Below are 17,699 nucleotides of genomic sequence, written 5' to 3'. Positions count from 1 at the left end.
GAATCTTACTCAAAGATTATTTCCCTCAAAATGTTTTTGGCAACCAAATAATCCAGTAAAAATTTTAGACTATTATGAGTTAATCCTCATGGACAATTAGTCGAAATTTATCCTATTCTAAATAAAGAAAAATTTGAGATAATTAGTCATTCCAAGTGTATAATCAAAACGGTCTGTTTACCTAGTGAATGGACTTCTCTATATTCAAAAAGTCAATCTCAGTTCGATTTATTCCATATGGATTCACATACCAGGTTTATAAGATGGCCTGGTACTGTGCCTTTTTATTTAGGCCATTCAATCATTCTTGACTTTTTACTTTCAAAGAAAGTTGTAGTAGAGAATTTTCAATCTGGTTTCATCATTGGTGGAACTGGTTTGGACCCCGGAAAGAAATTGTACCTCCAAGAACATTAATAGGATTTCAGACCTATTTCAAAAAAGTCACGGGAGAAGAATATACAAAGCGAATTCTGTTTCATATTCAATTTAAAGTTCCATGAATTTTTTGTTGGAGCTTTAAAATTCATCAAGAGATGGAAACACCACTTCCAATGTCTTGAGTTCGAGAATTCAAAATCAAAAGGTGGGCAGGACTCAATTTGGATTTATGTGATTAAGAAAATGTTATCAAATTTTTAGAAACAGGAGAAAAACTCAAATGGTTAGTTCATCAGATTTCAAAAGGAAGCACTCTAGACACACCTCAAAAGAAAGAACAAGCATCATCATCAGATTTGGCATCAAATGAATTCTTACTCAAAAAGATGATGTAGAATCCCGAGATATTACAAGAATATATGAGCTATCTACAAAATCAACAAAAGAATATAGATGAGATAGCAGGTTTCTCGTCGAATTCCATTTTTGATCCGTTTGATGGGCCATGCACATAAGACCCAAATGACGTCTAAATAAAAGGTGTCGGCCAGTTTCAAAAGAAAATAAAATGCAATCTCCAAAGTACCAATCAAAAGAAGATAAGAGTATCGACATACAAATTCAAATGAACTTCAAATGCAAGTGCAGGTTTACAAATAAAATTCAAGTGTAATATTCTGATAGCTATACATAACCTTCAAGATGAGAAGGAAAGGGCATCGGGTGTTTGTAAAAGCAAATGTTCTAAGTGTTTATCCTTCATTATGCCATTCTCTTGTATTTTTATGCTTAATAAAAGTTCTGAAATTTGCATTCAATATTTATTACGCTATCAATCTTTAAAACTCCAATCAAAATAAACTCATAATAGTCTAAATTTTTTGCTGGATCATCTGGTTAGGAGTAGAAGCTTTAAAATTTAGACTATTGTTCTGATTCTGGAATAAAAGGCATTTACAAGAACCAAAATTTAGACTATTTTGATACCGCAACCAGATGATCCGGAAATAGGGAATTCTTGAATAATGGTCTAAGCAAGCACTCTGCGAGGACCTAACCCAAAGATGTTCTTGAACCTAATGCTCTTGCAGTCTATGAACTTCAGTTTATTTTCTTTTAATTTTCATTATAGTTTCTTTTTTCTTTTCTTTCCCTTTTCTAGTGACAACTGGAGGTGAGATTTTCAATCTCTACTATTCTTATACTAGAGATGAGAGAATCAACCTTGACTGTTGTTCAATCCAAGTCAATGATCGTTTTTGGATAGGAGATTCAATCTTGAGCTCTTGCCAATTCAATTGAGAGCTGTGAAAAATGGATTTGTTTAGGAAAATCATCCTCCCCAACTTCTAAAGGATAGGCTAACACTTCTGAATTTATTTCCGCCTCATGGCCAATATGTTTGATTAATCCTAGAACAATAACAAACCAGAGTGACTTCATTTGGTTCCAAAATCTCTGGCGGCCCTCCTTTAAATTCCAAACTTTTATAGGCTGAAAGAATATTTTTAGCTTCTTCTTGGTGACCCCTTCCGGGGGGAACAGAAAAAAAAAAAAAAAAACCATAGAAGAATACGATAGAAAACACAAAAAACGGAAAATGCAATGTAGGAGATGATAATAGGTAAAGTCAAAAAAATAAAAATAAAAATTCTGAGACACTTCCTTGGAATCAACTGTACATATTGCTCAGCCATTACTGAAATAAAACAATCGTAAGAGGAAACTAATTCACAACTATGTTACATGCAGGTTACAAAGTTACACAACATGAAATCTAATGCCTTCGTCCTCGAAAGATTTAGTGGCTTGGAACAGAGTACAACAATCTTGTTTCCTGTGACCTTCATGTATTGTACAACTACTGCAGACCTTCAAATGTTTGCCAGATGAATTTCATGATCAACCATAGAGTCTTATGCGAGTTTTGATGGGCTCCCGGCACAAGGGGCACGTCGATATGGTGATGCCACAATCCTTGCATGTCTGTTAAAGGTTTCAAAGCACAAAATGAGATGCAGAGTAGGAAATTTTGGGGGTTGGGGGTGGAGGGAGAAGGGGGTTTGGGGAGGGTGTATGAACAATGATAATGTGATGGTCATTCAGATCACTGGCATGGATCTCATCTTAACATACTATAGTAACACATTTCAAATAGATTTTTCACCTTGACTGAAATCATTGCCCATAGATAGTTCCACAAAATAAGAAAAGAAAGAAGAAAAAAGAGGAACACATTTAGCTATATCAGATTTGATCACGTAAACCTACCAAGCAGGGAGGCAAAAGAGCAATTAAGTTTCAAAGAAACAAGAACAATAATCCTAGCAATTGCAACTAACTAAGGGAAACTAAACAAATAAAAACGTCCTCTAAAATATGTTCGCACTAGTCCTTTTTGTAGATTTACCCTTGATGATCCACTTACAACCTACATTTATTCTCGCCCCAATTAGACAAAAGTCAAACCTCAAATTTTGAAAATTTTTATGTTAATAAAAATCAAAGATTTGGAAATCATCAAGACAGAATACAACTCTAGCATTGTGACCAAGCATGTTTTTCCAAGGATATAATTGAGTGAGAGAAGGGACAAGTAAATATCAACCACTGTTGAAGGAAGTCACAGGGGTATGCTGGCTATTTGCAAACTAGATTCTCAACTGAATAGGATACAAGAAAATCATGAAATACAACAGATGTAAACTTACAATAGAATTGTCGAAGAATATAGGAACCACCAATAACAAGGTGAGCAAGTAGGCCAAGGCCAAAAAAAAAAAAAAAAAAAAAAAAAAAAAAAAAGTTTCCCAATGAATGAAAGCTTGCTGGTAATATTTCTAATAAAAGGTGATTTTAATAACACCATTTACAACCATAAATTTTAGCTTTTAGTCTTTTGTGAAATCAATTTGATGCGAATTAAGTGTGTAAAAATGAGAGAGAGAGAGAGAGAGGGGGGGTGTGTGTGTGCGGGAAGAGAGACTAGCTGTTGCAAAGTCTAAAAAAATAACTCACAAGATTGATTAGTTTTAGTGTCAGAAATGCATAAAGAGAAAAGAAAGAACAGGAATAACAAAAAAGAGGAAAGATTCGGGTGGAGTGACAAGAAAGGGAGATATGTGTAGATATAGGATAACAAAGGATAGAGTGCAGAGTCATATTTTGGCAAACTTACATATTAATTAGTATAGAATTACAAAATTGTAGAAGAAAAATTTGTCATGGCTTAACATAATACATGTTGAGTTCATCATCTCTAATGTACAAGAAACCTCATTCTCTGCTTATCGACATTTCCCAAGGACACTAAAAACTGTTGGTTCAAATCATAGACTACATTCTCATGCTAATACTAGTTGATAATTGATTAAGATACCTACCAGATGTCCACATCCAAAAGCCATATCCTTCGGATTTGTCAAGCATATTGGGCAAACCTTGTAAAAATATAAATTGAGTATATATCAGAGCATATCAAGCATAGACGAGTCCATGCAGGAATAGTTAAAGAAGTTACTTGATCTGCTGGAGGTCCATGGTCAACTGGTTCAAAGCTTGTCACATGTGGGGATGATTTTAAAGAATTATCATGATCTATAACTTCACGTGGAGGAGGGAGTACCCTACTTCTGGGACCTCCAGAATTTCTACGAGAAAAGCTATACAGATTGAGATTCCAATAAATTCTTGAACAAATAGTAAGCACAATAATTAACTTGGTCTTACTCATTGAATGGTAGGCTTAGGGCAGCTCTGTATTGGAAAGGAATTTCCATCAGAGCAGCTAATGCAAATGATGCCTCTCTTTTTGCCATATTGGTGTGCTCGGACATGATTTTTGTGAAGTTCACAAACTGAAGGATAGCATAAGTAAAGATTAAACAAACATCTAATTCTAAAAATTTCACTTTTCTTGAATTTAGCAATAAAATTTTTTATCCACACAAAATTTCATCTACTGTACATGGATCAGCACTTCCTCTTTTGTTCTTTTATTCCCTTTTTTTTTTCAGTTGGGTGTTTAAAGGGTGAAGAGGGAAGAGAGAAGATACTGAGATGAACATAAAATTCTACAGAAGCAAAAACCTGAAGCTTTACATTCCAAAGACCTAATGGAAACTCCGTGCACGTTGACATAAATTTTTATAACCGTTAAATGAAACAACTAGCATGTGCTAAGCTTATGTTAATTACAAGCAGAGGAAGGGCAAAACTGTATTGCACTAAGGAAAAGAGACTATGTTGCTCTACCCTTACAACAATGGACAGCAAAGGATAAAATGAAAGAAAGACCAGAATTTTATTTGACACCAAATAATACGTGAGACAGGTTGAGTCAACTGCAACTGTAGATAAGTTAATCATGCAAAAATCTACAATGTGGACTATCAAGTATACAGTTGCCTGGAGTATGTTAATGTTAAGCACAAAATAAATTTGATTTTGTTAGCAAGTACCTGAAAATTGTCAAAAGCACGTTGAGGAATGTTGTCATCAAATTGTTGCATTTCATCCCAAGGTCCATCCCCGACACCAACAAGAATGATTGAAAGAGGATATTCACTGTGCATTCATATTATGTTAGTAAATTCAAAATATTTGGAGAATGTTGTCATCAAATTGTAGCATTTCTTCCCAGGGTCCATCCCCAACACCAACAAGAACAATTGAAAGAGAATATTCACTTTGCATTAAGTATTAAATTAGTGAACTCCAAAGAACAAATAGGGGATTTCCAAGTCCACGGTATTACCTTGCAGCAACTATAGAATTAATAGTTGCCTGCTCTTGTCGACTAAACCTTCCATGTGGTGTATTGGAACTCCTAGTAACCTAATAATATATGCAAACAATAAAGGACAAGAAAAGGTCACGCAGGAGAGTCAATAAAAGCTTATAAAGTTCATCAAAGTACAACAATTGAACCTGTCCATCAGCAATAATTACAAGGACATGATATTGCCCATTGCTTCTCTCTACAATATCAACTGCAGAATCAATTATTGGTGCAAAGGATGTTGGACCTATAATTTGCATGCATCAGTAAGGCTAGGAAAAGAATCAAAAGTTAACTATATCAGACATGCAGATAGAGAGATGTTAGAAACTCGGTTTCCAATTCATTGGTTTACAAGCCTCATTTTGTGGTAGATAATTATTCTGCAACATTTTTGCAGTTTAAGTGCACTATTAATAACTCACAGCAGAAAACTGATAACCTTACATAGAAAGAGGAAGGTACCAGAGATATGTAGTGAAAGATGTGCATTAGTTATTTGTCTTTAATGATTATTGCAATGGCATTCAAACATTTTTCCCATAAAAGGCAAAAGATGGAAAACAGAAAAGTTGAAAGAAAAGGTAAAGACCAAATGAATGAAGTAGCACAATCTTTTTCTGCAAGGTGCACTTAACACACTACTATAATCCTCTTAGATTGTGGGAATGACGCGATTCACTTTATACCGAAAAGAGAACATGATGATTCTGAAAATAGCCTTAGGAAAATATTGTTCAAATATGTATAAAGGTCCTGTTAAATCAAATGGATCAGTTGGTTTCTGCAGTAGTCAACCTAGATTGGATTGTTCTGGACCACAGAATGACATAGGGACCATAGAATGCTAGTTACACAAAATGCAAAACACTAGGGCTAGGTTTCTTTAGGAAACTTAGAAATGGCAAATGTTAGGGCTAGGCTTCATTAGGATATTTAGAGGGAAGAAAGTTCAGCGTACAGGAAAGTTTCATTAAAACTTTTCAACAAAAAGGAGTATTTTTGTACATCATTCTGGAGAAACGATTCAATATGTAGGAGTTTTTTCACTGCCATGGTTTAGATGCAATCATTGGGTGCAGCAACAAACAAAAATATATTCTACATGCATAAGTTTTGAACTTCAGAACACCAAAATAAGCATTCCTAATTGCCAATGAACCATGTTTTAAATCATGCAATCTGATTCCAAATCCACTAGGGTCTGAGAAATTCTAGTAAAATAGGTTGCACAGTAACTTTTCCCTTATTTTCTGTTCTGATTTTCCATTTTTCTTTTTCTTAAAGTGGGGGTGGTGAAGGGGGATATATGGGATGGGATTAAGAAATCTTTCTAGGTGGGACCCCCAATCAATTAGGACATCAAATGTAATACTAATACCTTTTATCGCATCATGGCTTCCTTCTGAGGATTCAAATGTCATGCTTTTCCTTCATGCATTAAAAAATATCAAACTTAGATATTACTAGGGCCTTGTAGAATTGCTGGTTTAATAGGAATCATGTTCCTACTAGTTTAATTTCAGGAGGGAGTTGATTTAATTGATTCCACAATAAGGTTTGGAAAACATATTTGTACCATAGTTAATGATTTCAGTCCTATTCGTTCTTCATTCATGCATGATCATAATCATAAAATGCTGTTGAATAAAAGCATCCAGGATTATAGTAATCATATTATCATCAAATGCATTTTTCAACAATGTGCATAAACATTGTGCAAAATGATGCACTCTAGTCATCAAACCTGATAACTTTAGGTGAGGCACAATCTCTTTATATCTTGCAAGAGCTTCTTCAAATCCGTGGCAAGGTCGATGGTCAGGGTAAAAGCTGAACACATGCTGATCATGTGTGGATGCTACGAAATAAAAGAACCAGTATGACATTTCCGCCCAAAAAAGACGATTCTGATATCAAGTTAACAAGCAAAATTACTGAAAACTAACCATCCCCAAATCCGATACAAGGTATCAAATTATCTTCATCAAAAGGTGATAATGTCCGCCCAATGATGGAGATAGCTTGCTGATATGGATTAGGTGTAGTGCCCATTGCATGAAGGCTTCTCCTGTTGAATGAATACTTTCCTAGAAACAACAAATTGTCATATGCCTTTCTACTAATCTAAGGTGGAAGTTACAGAACAGATTTTGCATCAAAGTACCTGTCCACTCATTACTCTGTGTAAAATCAATTCCCAGAATTAAATTTGATGATTCGAGGCCTTCTTCTCTTAATGCAGTAACCACCTGGGAACAAAAACATTCACTTTGTCTCAGGTTTGATATAGAAGCTCTATTACAATTTCATTTTCCAATTCACAAACAACTGAAAAGTCATGAAGTAAATATCCAACATTGAGCAAATGAAAATTGTAGTAGGTCATATCACTGAAGGAACACATAATGAGAAAAAAACTATGGTTAAGGTATGATTACCTACAAGAATTAAATACCTCTTCTAGTGAATTGAAGTTATCAGCTATATAGGTTGGTCGATGCTTCCTCTGGTTGTTACTGTTCAATGAACTTGTTGCAGATGCTGGTGGCTGCTGCTGATATTTAGTGTCCACTGGATTTCCAGCATAGATTGGATGTTGGTGTTGATAACTAGGATCAACTGGATTTCCAGCATATCCGGAGGCTTCATGTGGAAAGTCTCGAGATGTGTCACCAGAAGTTGATTCTGTATTTCCCATCAACAAAATTTTTACTGCATAACAGCATTAAACAGTCTCAGTTTTGACAATGCTTTAAAAGAGTATAAACGAGAAAAGAAGATAAAGGCTTCAAGAATATGGCAGCACTGATGAACTGGACACCACAGATTCTTCAAGTTGGTAGACTGGGTTGCTCATTACTGTACTGGCCAAATCCTTATTCCACAGTCGTACTATTGTGTCAATCTTCATCTCATATAAGAACTCTTCAAGCAAATAACACTGACTGTTCTGTACGTGTGTGGCAAATTAGGGATACAATTTTCTCAAATATGTGTCCTACATATCACTAGAAAATGGTCACTTGGATGGTGCAGTGTGCCCCTCTAGGTGTTCAGAAGCAACAGGAGCAATGATCAAAGATTTTGTAGGTCTCAATCTATGTGGATTCTTGACCGGGGGACAGTAATCATTAGTGTGAACACCATTTATAATAGGCTCATGCCATAATGCATATCATACACGTTAGCATGCACATTTAATCATCCTATTCATAGCATGACTTCTATTATGAGTGATGCATCATACATCATGCACTCCATGAGATCATGTCATGCTTATATGGTCTACCTGTGCTCCCACTGCTGGAACACAATGATCTAACAAACCCCACAACAATGGCAATACATGCCTGGGCAACCTAAATCTTACAATAGCAGAACACAGGCATCTGGATCTTCCAGCCACCGACCACGACCTACTAGTTGCCATCAATTGCCTCGTGGTCTGTCCAAAGCATAAGCACTTTCATCAACTATTGCCTCCTGGACCAGCCAGAGCACACATATTACCTCATTACCCAAGGCCCTGTGCATCACCATATGAAATGTATCCCGCAGCATCCCACTTCTGAAACATGAGAGCCATCCTCCCTCCCACGGGATCTAGGGTTCTTGTGGACTGGAGGTCTAGAAAACAAGGCACATCAAGATTTTGGTCCTATAATTGACTGGTTCCTAACTTTCCTTGCATGAAAGATTTATTTCTCCAACCAATCTGTTTGTGGTGACTTGTAATTTTGAACTACCTCTTCGGCATGTAAGACTAATGAAAAAATACTTTTGTCAGCCATCATGCAGCTGTTAATGCCCTACATGTTCATAGCTGAATAATTACTTTAGCAAAGGACTAACTTAAATGAATCAGGATGGTTCCTTAAGAACCAAAGAGAGTATTCCCTTTTCCACTACTGCTGCATAACACATTGGAAAATACATGCTCATTTCACCATTTTCACTTCTGGATGTAAGGTCAAATCATGATTCTAACCCATTATAAGCATCAAGAACATTGTGAAGAAATCTTCTTTTAGCAGTAGGCAGTAGGCCACTATAGCAAAAAAGTATTTTTGCATACTACACTAGCAAGTCTAGCGATGAGGTCAGGCTTCACACAGAAAAGAAAAAAAAAAAAAAAAGAGCCGAAATTAGGATCAAAATACTCAGAAACCAACAATTAACATAACTATGCACCAAAAACACTTTAATAGCTCCCAAAATTAAGAGCAGAAGTTCGTAGTATGGTGAAGAGAAGTGAGAAAGACTGTATACATCATTTAGATTAGACACTCTTGTATGATAAACTGTAACAACCTCTTGATCTGTACAGCATTCCCTCAGAGAATAGTTCCTATTGAAAATTTTCTAGTCAGTAATTGCTTCCTATACTTAATTTCTTAGTCACATTTTTGCAAAGAACTGGTTAACAGTAACTGAAAAGGATAAATGCAACAATAAGGGCTAAGCCAAAGATAAAGCACACATTATGGAGATTAACAAAGAAAAAAAAATCCAACTTCTAACACTTTTTCCCTTTGAAGCATAAAAATCATGTGAAAGTTCCAACTCAGTCTAAGCATGCAAATCCATCTTGTTCATTCTATTAATTTTCCTAATTGCAAATGCTTAAATTATCACTGGAGCAATGCATGCAAAGCTACAAACTGATCTGCCTTTACACAACAGAATCCAAGAGTTTGACAAAAGATTATATATGAGATTAATGATATCTGTTGAGAACATCAAGTGTCACAAAAATTGTGTTCAACTGATCATTAATTCCTCTCCCCTCATAAGCCCTTCCAATCGTTTAAAGCATAAAATCCATATCAAGCACTGAAGGGCAGCGCCTAAAGCATCAAACCCCTTCTTATTCCAATATCACACACTTCAAGTCAGACAAGAAGTCCTATAATTAGCCAGAATAAAGCCAACCACTCCGGTAAGCAGAACCAGGCCAGATTGTGCTGTACGACAATGTAACTAAAGATTGCTTGAGGCCAATCTATCATGTTCCCATAAGCACCAATATCCATACAAATCTTCAACAAAGGTTCCAAGAAAAGGGTGCCATCTATTTGGGAGGCAGAATTTTTCCATATCTTGCATTATGGGAATAAATTGTCCAAGAATTCGTTTGTTTTATGCCCCTTTCAAGCCAACCTATCCTCTTAATTACACCAATTCCAATCTATGTAGACAAAGTACAAGTCTTCCAACATCTGCTAGTTCCTGGACCTATAATCAATCCTTCCAGCATTGCTTTTTTCCAATGAGATCAACAACATTTGCATCAAGACCAGCTGAAAAGCTAAAGATTCAGGAGACTAATCACATTTTGGCAGTTTACATGTTCCTCCAAACCTCAAACCTAGAGTTTCAACTTTTTCTCTCTTCCATAAGGTTGGACTCTGCTTGCACTTTTCCACCATTTCCATGAAGCTGTCCACACAACAAACTAAATAGAGTATTAGTAGATACAATCCTCCATCGTCCCCATTTTGCATATTATTTATGTTGTGAATTTCCGCTACAAACATATATACATACATACTTACATATATAAATTCCAGGCTCCAGCCAATATTGTTTCTTCTTTTGATTATCTCTCTCCTCTCTCCATTTAATTCAACCTATTTTATTTGATGAAGAAGCATAATGCTTTTCTTGTTTTCAATAGAAAAGGAGAGATGTTACCAGTTACCTAAAATATCAGCCATCAAGACTGACCAAACATGAGGAGGACTACTGCCGGACTCGCTTATCATTCATTGATATAGCAAGCAGGGCAAAACCCATGATGCAGCCTTGTTACAATACTGTTTAACCCAACAAACATGTCAAACCTGCAATGGATACACAAAATTTAAAGATCTTCAACTCAAGGCCTCCACCACCGCCTTGCTGTTCGCCTCCTAATACTCTCCCAACAAGTATGTCCAGAGCTGACAATCCTGAGAGTATGTACTTGACTGTCTATTATGATTCTATACGAATTCCAGCTGAGAATTGCAAATTTCTCCACTTCTAACTTATCAACATGACTAACAATTTTCTGTTCTTTTTATTCAGAGACCAGGTAATCTAAGTTAAGTTTATCCAACAATTCAAAGAATCCACACAAAAAAAAATCCATTTCTCAAAGAAGAAACATTTATCAAGAAACACAAAGTATCCTCGCACACATGAACTATCATTCTACTTGTACTTGCTATGAATGAAGAGATAAACAGAAAATCAGAGAGAGAGAGAGAGAGAGAAGCAAACTGTAATAAAAGGACCTTTTGAAGATAGATGATGAGATAGATAATAATACCATGAATCTAAGACTGCCTTGTTGGTTGGTCAGGCCTTTTTCTGGGCTTTTCGTTTGCACTTTATTCTGACTTTCTGCAAATGCAAATACCAAAAGATGCTGCTTCTGCCGCTGCTAAACTGCTAAGGTGTTGGGCATTTTGTTCATGTTTTGCTGTCATCCAATCTTGGGTACTTTTTGGTCATCTATTCTTTTTTATTAATATAATAATATAATATAATTAGGCGTACCAGTTGACAATACGTGCCTGGATTGACCTTCCCTTCCACGTTAGACTTACAAGGTACCGCACCGCACGTGGTTGTGTTTTTAAATCCGGCCAGATTAGTGAACCAGAGGTGCTCGCAGTTTAACCGGGTTCGACCGTTTGGACCAAAGATTTATTTATTTTTGCTTCGTTTTAAAAGTGAGAGACAAAAAGAATATTTTTGTGAAATGTAAGGGATGAAATAGGTCATTTTTCCTTTATTTATTTTGGTTTTTCATTTTGATGTTAGATAATTTGGATAGAATTTGATATTTAAAGAAAAGAAGAAAAAAATAATAAAATCGGTTCAACGGTTTGACTATTACTGGTTCAATTGATTCTTGACTGTACCTAAGATTTATTTTTTTTTATTTTTGATTTTGATGTTGGATAATTTGGATAGCATTTGATATTAAGGGAAAAAAAATGATAGAAATCGGTTCAATGGTCCGACTCTTACTGATTCAATTGATTCTTGATCGGATTTCAAGAAAACTGGCCGGTGGAGTCTGATTTTGAATACACCGCAACACATTATTGTATTGAGCTATGACGAAACATTGCCAGTCACGTCCTACCAATTCAACAAAACAACATGAGTTTTCTAAATCTAATACTTGCCAGATAACTAGAATTCATTTTACACTTTGCCCTCCTGAACTAAGGGGATAGTCACATTTTACCCACGCTAATCTTAAATATATACATTTTATCCACTAGTCAAAGTTAAAAATATAAAAAAGGTGAGTGCAATGACATTATTATTCTTTTATTTCATGAACTTATCTATAACTTAGTACCATTTCCTTTCATTACTTAAAGATTTACAACTTCTCTATCATATCAACTATACAAAAATATCAAACTACAAAAAGTTAAAGACAACTAATATTTAGTTTATATCCATGAACATTTTTTCGTTAGATTAATGTTCACTATTATATATGATTTATTCAATTTATTAGACTTTAATTCAAACAAAATAGATAAATAACATAATACTAAAAATAAATATAATTGCCAAACTTTCAAAAAAAAAAAGGTAATACTAAACTCATTTTTTAAAGTAGTTTTTTATTATTTTAATTTATTTAAAATTTTTAGGCTAAAATTATTGTCATTTTTATTTATTAAATTAGTCCAACATTAAAATCTTAATCAAATTTGCTAAAAATGGCTAATATGCCTTATTTCTAAACTAAGAGAAGAAAAATAGAGATTAAATAAAATTTTATTTTAATAAAAGAAAAGGCAATAATAGTAAACTATAAATATATCAACACAAAATGAAAATAGTATTAGTCTAAAAGTTCATGGAAACTAAAATAATAAAAAACTACTTTTTTAAGCTAAAAACAAGTTTAGTATTGCCCCTTTTTAAAAAAATGGTAATTATGTTTATTTTAGTATTGTGTTATTTTATCCTTTTTATTTGACTTAAAGTATAATAAATGAACAAAACATATAACAAAAGCGAATATTAATCGGACAGGAAAATTTTTAAGGATATGAACTAAATATAAACTTTTTTTAAAGCTTTTTTCAGAGATTGTTATATGGTTGATACGATAGAAAAGATGTATATTTGTTAACAATGAAAGCAAATAATATTAAGTTATCGATAATTTCATAAATAAAATTGCAATAATATCATTGCACTCACTTTTTTTTTATTATATTTCTTACTTTGACTAATCTTGATGCAAGTAAAGTATATATATTTAAGGTTGAAGGGGGTAAAGTGTGACTACCCACTAAATTCAGGAGGGCAAGTTGTTGTCAGCCTTTTTACTTATTTGAAGAATATGTTTTGGTAATGTATCATAGGGTACTACCACGTTGTGTACCTTCATCATACCTTCTCAAATAATTGTTAAATGAAAAGAGAAATCTTAAGATATGAGAGAAAAGAAGAAAAGAAATTCTAATTTTATTTGGACGTTGAGAAAAGAAATGAAATAATTTTTAAATGAAAAGAAATGAGAGTAAGAAGAAAAGAAATTCTAATTTTATTTGGGAGTTTAGAAGAAATGAAATAATTTCTAAATACAAGTCCACAAAATTTTGTTAATCAAACTTTTATGGACAAAATGGGTATTTTATAAAGGTCGAACGAGAAACTTTTATAAATTGTGGTAGCACTATAAGCAAATCATCAACACAAGTTGATTCAGTTTATAAGAGCAGACTACTCTCTCATAAAAAGTTGTATACGAATATCAATGCCAATATGAGAAATCTATTAGTAAGTGATTTGTAAGAACTCCTGTAAGTGAATCTATAGTCCAAGGGCATGTCCTGATCCATGATAATGACCCAAATCGAACCCACTCAAACTTTTTTCTTATAAAAAAAACTATAGACAAATCGCTTAACTTTTTTTTTCTTCTTTTCTATATTAAGGAAACTTCAATGTACTTAAAACTCACTTTCTCTCACTCTCTTTTCTTTACTTTCCAAATCTCCAACTACCAAACTTAGCCATATTGTCGTTTTGGTTCCCAAAGTTCTAGCTGTATAAATCTAATCTTTCTCTCTCTCTCTCTCTCTCTCTCTCAATAAGTGAAAACTTTAAACTCAGGACCTCCTACCTGCAATCGATTCCATCTTACCATCCAACCCCATCCGCTCCCATATAAATCTAATTTTTAATACTTCTGATTGTGACCAAATTGGTCTTACAAGTTTACCACAAAAACAAAACTGATATCTAATGTTTTTAGTTATGAACAACAATACACAATCACTAAAATCTGTCAAAGGGAAAAATACACATTTGGTCCTCAACGTTTAGGAGTTAACTAAATCAGTCCTCATTTTTTCCGCCAAAAAAAAAAAAGTTTGTATAGTATTCATTGTTGACCAAATTAATCTCTAATATATCGTCTAAACAAATACAGGCTCTAAGATATAATGACCAAATTGGTTCCTAATGCTTTGTAAATCTATAAAAATATAACGTAATACAAAAAATAAAAATGCCATAAAAGTTGTGGAGAAATTCTAGAAAAATCACAAAATCTTAAAAACTTTGAAAAATATAAACTAAGTTTAAGGTAGGGATTTTTGACGAAATGAAGACACTTGATAGATATGACAGTTTATATTTGTACACAAACGTATACAAAAGTGCATGTACAAATTATAATACTATATTTATTTTATTGAAGAAAGTACACAAAATAATAAACAGAGCACATGCATAATCACATGCTTAATTCGGGTATTAAATTGGATTTTTAGATTACTTTAATCTTTTTATATATATTTTTGAGAGCTTTTATGATTTGTTTTTGTAATTCCTTCATAGTCTTTATAGAATTCTCATGAGTTTTTATTAATTTCTATAATTTTTATCTTATATTACATAAATAAATTTTCTTAGATTTTATAAAATGTTAGGGACTAATTTGGTCAATTAATATACTTTGGGAACTACATTTTTTTAGTTCAAAACATTAGGAACTAATCCGATCTAATTTAAATACTTAGGGACTATTTTTGTTGTGTTTAAAACATTGATAACTACTTTAGTCCAATCCCAAATTTTAAGAACCAAAAATGATTTCTTTTTTCATTTGCCAAAATCTAATTTGGTGAAAAGGATAAGAGAGAGCACAATGAATTTTGTTAGGCACTATAGGCTAGCTACTTTAAAATTATGCAATATAATATTACAAGAGGACCTCGATGATCACAAGAGAACCTCCCTATGATTTTATATACAATGAAAAATAAATGGGATGCACAATCAGTGACAACAATTATACTAGACACATTCCAAAAGTACGTGTGATGAAATCGCAATATTCACTTAACTCTCGTATAGTTTGTATAAATATCCACTCTATCTCCTATAGTTTTTATATTTTTTTCACATAATTCTCCTATGGTTTTATACAAGGCAGTTAAGCCATCATTTGATCTATCATTTAAGTTAGAGTACAATTGGTATTTTAACTAACAATGTTACATAAGGTATTTTTTTGTTAAGTTTCCACTTTATATAAAATTATAGGGGTAAAGTGAATATTTTGAAATATTAGGGGTATCATGTGATAATAAATAAAACTACAAGGAGGTTATTTATAATTTACCCAAAAATAAATGTGATAAATTGTACAAGGAGAATATGGAATGAATTGACTGACATTATAATTTGGCTGTCTATAGTGGAGAGTTTGTGAGGTTTTTACTAAGTGGACCTTAATAGGCTTCATGGACTAAGTAGGAGTTACTGAGTATTTTTACAAATGGGCTTTTATGGGTTTTTTCATAGACTAAAGCCGATAGAAAATTGAGCTGATCCAATAAAATTAGTGCACGTGCATCTTAGTTAAATTTGACACATGCATTGTTCGAGTGAATTTTTTTTTTTTTGGTTTGGATAAGCGGAAAGTTTTGAATTCAAGAACTTCTACTTACAACTCCTCTTATCTTATTACCAATCTAACCATCGTTCCCATTGTTCAAGTAGTTATATATTTGTAGAATCACCATTGTCCCCAACTTTTGAAGTTGCGGATAATGGTAAACACAGTTATTATTAGTAATTGAAGTAGGGATTATTTTTTGTTCATTTGAAAGAAATAGAAGCAAAATTATTATTCTAATAATTAAGGTTGGGATTTTAAGAATTGGAACTCTTAAGTTTAAATCCTCCTTTCCTCCTCTTAGAATTAATGTGGTCTCTCATAGTAAGGAACGGATATCAAATCTATGTATCTATGCTATTGTTAAAGAGAGACTTCTAGAACTCAAGAATTTAGATTCATGGCCAAAATAGCTTTAATAAAAGGTTCAATGACTACGATATATATCATCAAATTAGGGTGTCAATGGTTTTTGGGATTGTTTAAGCAATCCTAAATTTAATGTTTTATTTTAGCAATATTGCTTTATCGAAGAAAATTTTCCTTTAGAAAAAATTGACCTAACGGAATAAAAACCACATAGGTATGCCTTTCATGGAATGAAATTAATAATGCTCCTATTGCAGTATCTTTTAATAATTCAAAAAAAAACTCATTAAAAATTGGGAAGAAACAAATTGGAATGTGTCTATAGGTTTTCTATTACCTATTATGCCTAGTGGATGGAAAAATGTTGGTTGTAGTGAATGACTTTGGGTGAGTTAATTCTTAATGGCCCAGAGATTACATAACAATTAGGTGGGGTGATCAATATGACCAAATCACATGTTGTTTCTTCTGACTAGCTTATGGACCATATTAACAGGGTAGAGCAAATGCTATGAATAACTTTCTTGATGGGCACCAAAGGCATGGATGCATGGACCAAGCTAATCTGCACATTGATTTTGTGCACTGAATTACATCAACTTTATCAGTTTATTGATGAATTAGAACATAGGAACCGGACTTGACAACACTAGTATGAAAATTTCATCAAATTAAGGGAAAAATTGCAAGTGATCTTTTGCTAAATGCATGAAATGGATCACTAATTATCAGAGCTGATATAACAAAATTACTTTTTTTTTTTAATTCTGGTTGAACATTTCGAGTATGATTCAAGAAAACACAAAAAGGTACCAGGGAAAGCCAATTCACATCGTTTAGCACCAAGAATATTCTCCTATACATACTATGAACTAAAGTTCAAGGAGCTGGCAATTCTATAAATTGAGAGCATGACAGAATTCAATTCCAAAACTTAGTTATGTTTTTCCATTCAAGAATAGTACAATATAGTATCCATTATCTCTCTTATTCCTTTTGTTCTATTTCTTATCTCCCTAATAAAATGGTTCACTTTTTCATCAAAACGCCAAAAGAATCTGCCACCGTCTCCATCAATGCTCCCTATTGTTGGAGATCTTCATCAACTTGGCTTGCTTCCTCACCGATCCATGCAATCTCTATCAAAGAAATATGGTCCAGTGATGCTGCTTCATTTTGGCAACAAGCCAATATAGGCTCGTGGCCTCCTCAGCCAGTGCAGCTTCAGAAAGC

General features: G+C 33.5%; 1 protein-coding gene across 4 annotated transcripts; it reads right to left on the bottom strand.

The window, feature by feature from the left end:
* Nucleotides 1–2,047: 2,047 nt before the first annotated feature.
* LOC113699328 (E3 ubiquitin-protein ligase RGLG3) lies at nucleotides 2,048–11,641 on the bottom strand. Of its 4 annotated transcripts, none has more exons than XM_072058218.1 (12): nucleotides 11,478–11,641; nucleotides 7,620–7,876; nucleotides 7,329–7,413; nucleotides 7,111–7,251; nucleotides 6,909–7,022; nucleotides 5,311–5,408; nucleotides 5,138–5,217; nucleotides 4,842–4,947; nucleotides 4,111–4,238; nucleotides 3,902–4,031; nucleotides 3,765–3,821; nucleotides 2,048–2,367 (listed from the first exon to the last, which is right to left on the bottom strand). In XM_072058218.1, exons 2-12 carry the CDS (start codon nucleotides 7,860–7,862, stop codon nucleotides 2,284–2,286), a joined length of 1,266 nt encoding a protein of 421 aa, XP_071914319.1. In that variant the 5' UTR covers nucleotides 7,863–7,876; nucleotides 11,478–11,641; the 3' UTR covers nucleotides 2,048–2,283. The 4 variants fall into 4 exon arrangements, with proteins under 4 accessions (XP_071914319.1, XP_071914317.1, XP_071914318.1 ...); XM_072058216.1 differs by lacking the exon at nucleotides 11,478–11,641 and adding an exon at nucleotides 10,866–11,407; XM_072058217.1 differs by lacking the exon at nucleotides 11,478–11,641 and adding an exon at nucleotides 8,535–10,584.
* Between the last annotated feature and the right edge of the window lie 6,058 nt (nucleotides 11,642–17,699).

The sequence above is a fragment of the Coffea arabica genome, chromosome 7c (genome assembly GCF_036785885.1).
Source record: "Coffea arabica cultivar ET-39 chromosome 7c, Coffea Arabica ET-39 HiFi, whole genome shotgun sequence".
NCBI lineage: Eukaryota > Viridiplantae > Streptophyta > Magnoliopsida > Gentianales > Rubiaceae > Coffea > Coffea arabica.
The sequence above is the reverse complement of the archived record's forward strand: the minus strand, read 5'-3'. Positions and strand labels throughout refer to the sequence as shown.

Excerpts from the sequence above, each read along its gene's own strand:
- LOC113699328 (XM_072058216.1), bottom strand. The coding sequence starts at position 10,929 with ATGATAAGCGAGTCCGGCAGTAGTCCTCCTCATGTTTGGTCAGTCTTG. Across the intron at positions 5,218-5,310 it reads TAATTATTGCTGATGGACAG|GTTACTAGGAGTTCCAATAC; the intron begins GTTCAATTGTTG and ends ATATATTATTAG. Across the intron at positions 4,032-4,110 it reads CTAAGCCTACCATTCAATGA|AAATTCTGGAGGTCCCAGAA; the intron begins GTAAGACCAAGT and ends CTTTTCTCGTAG.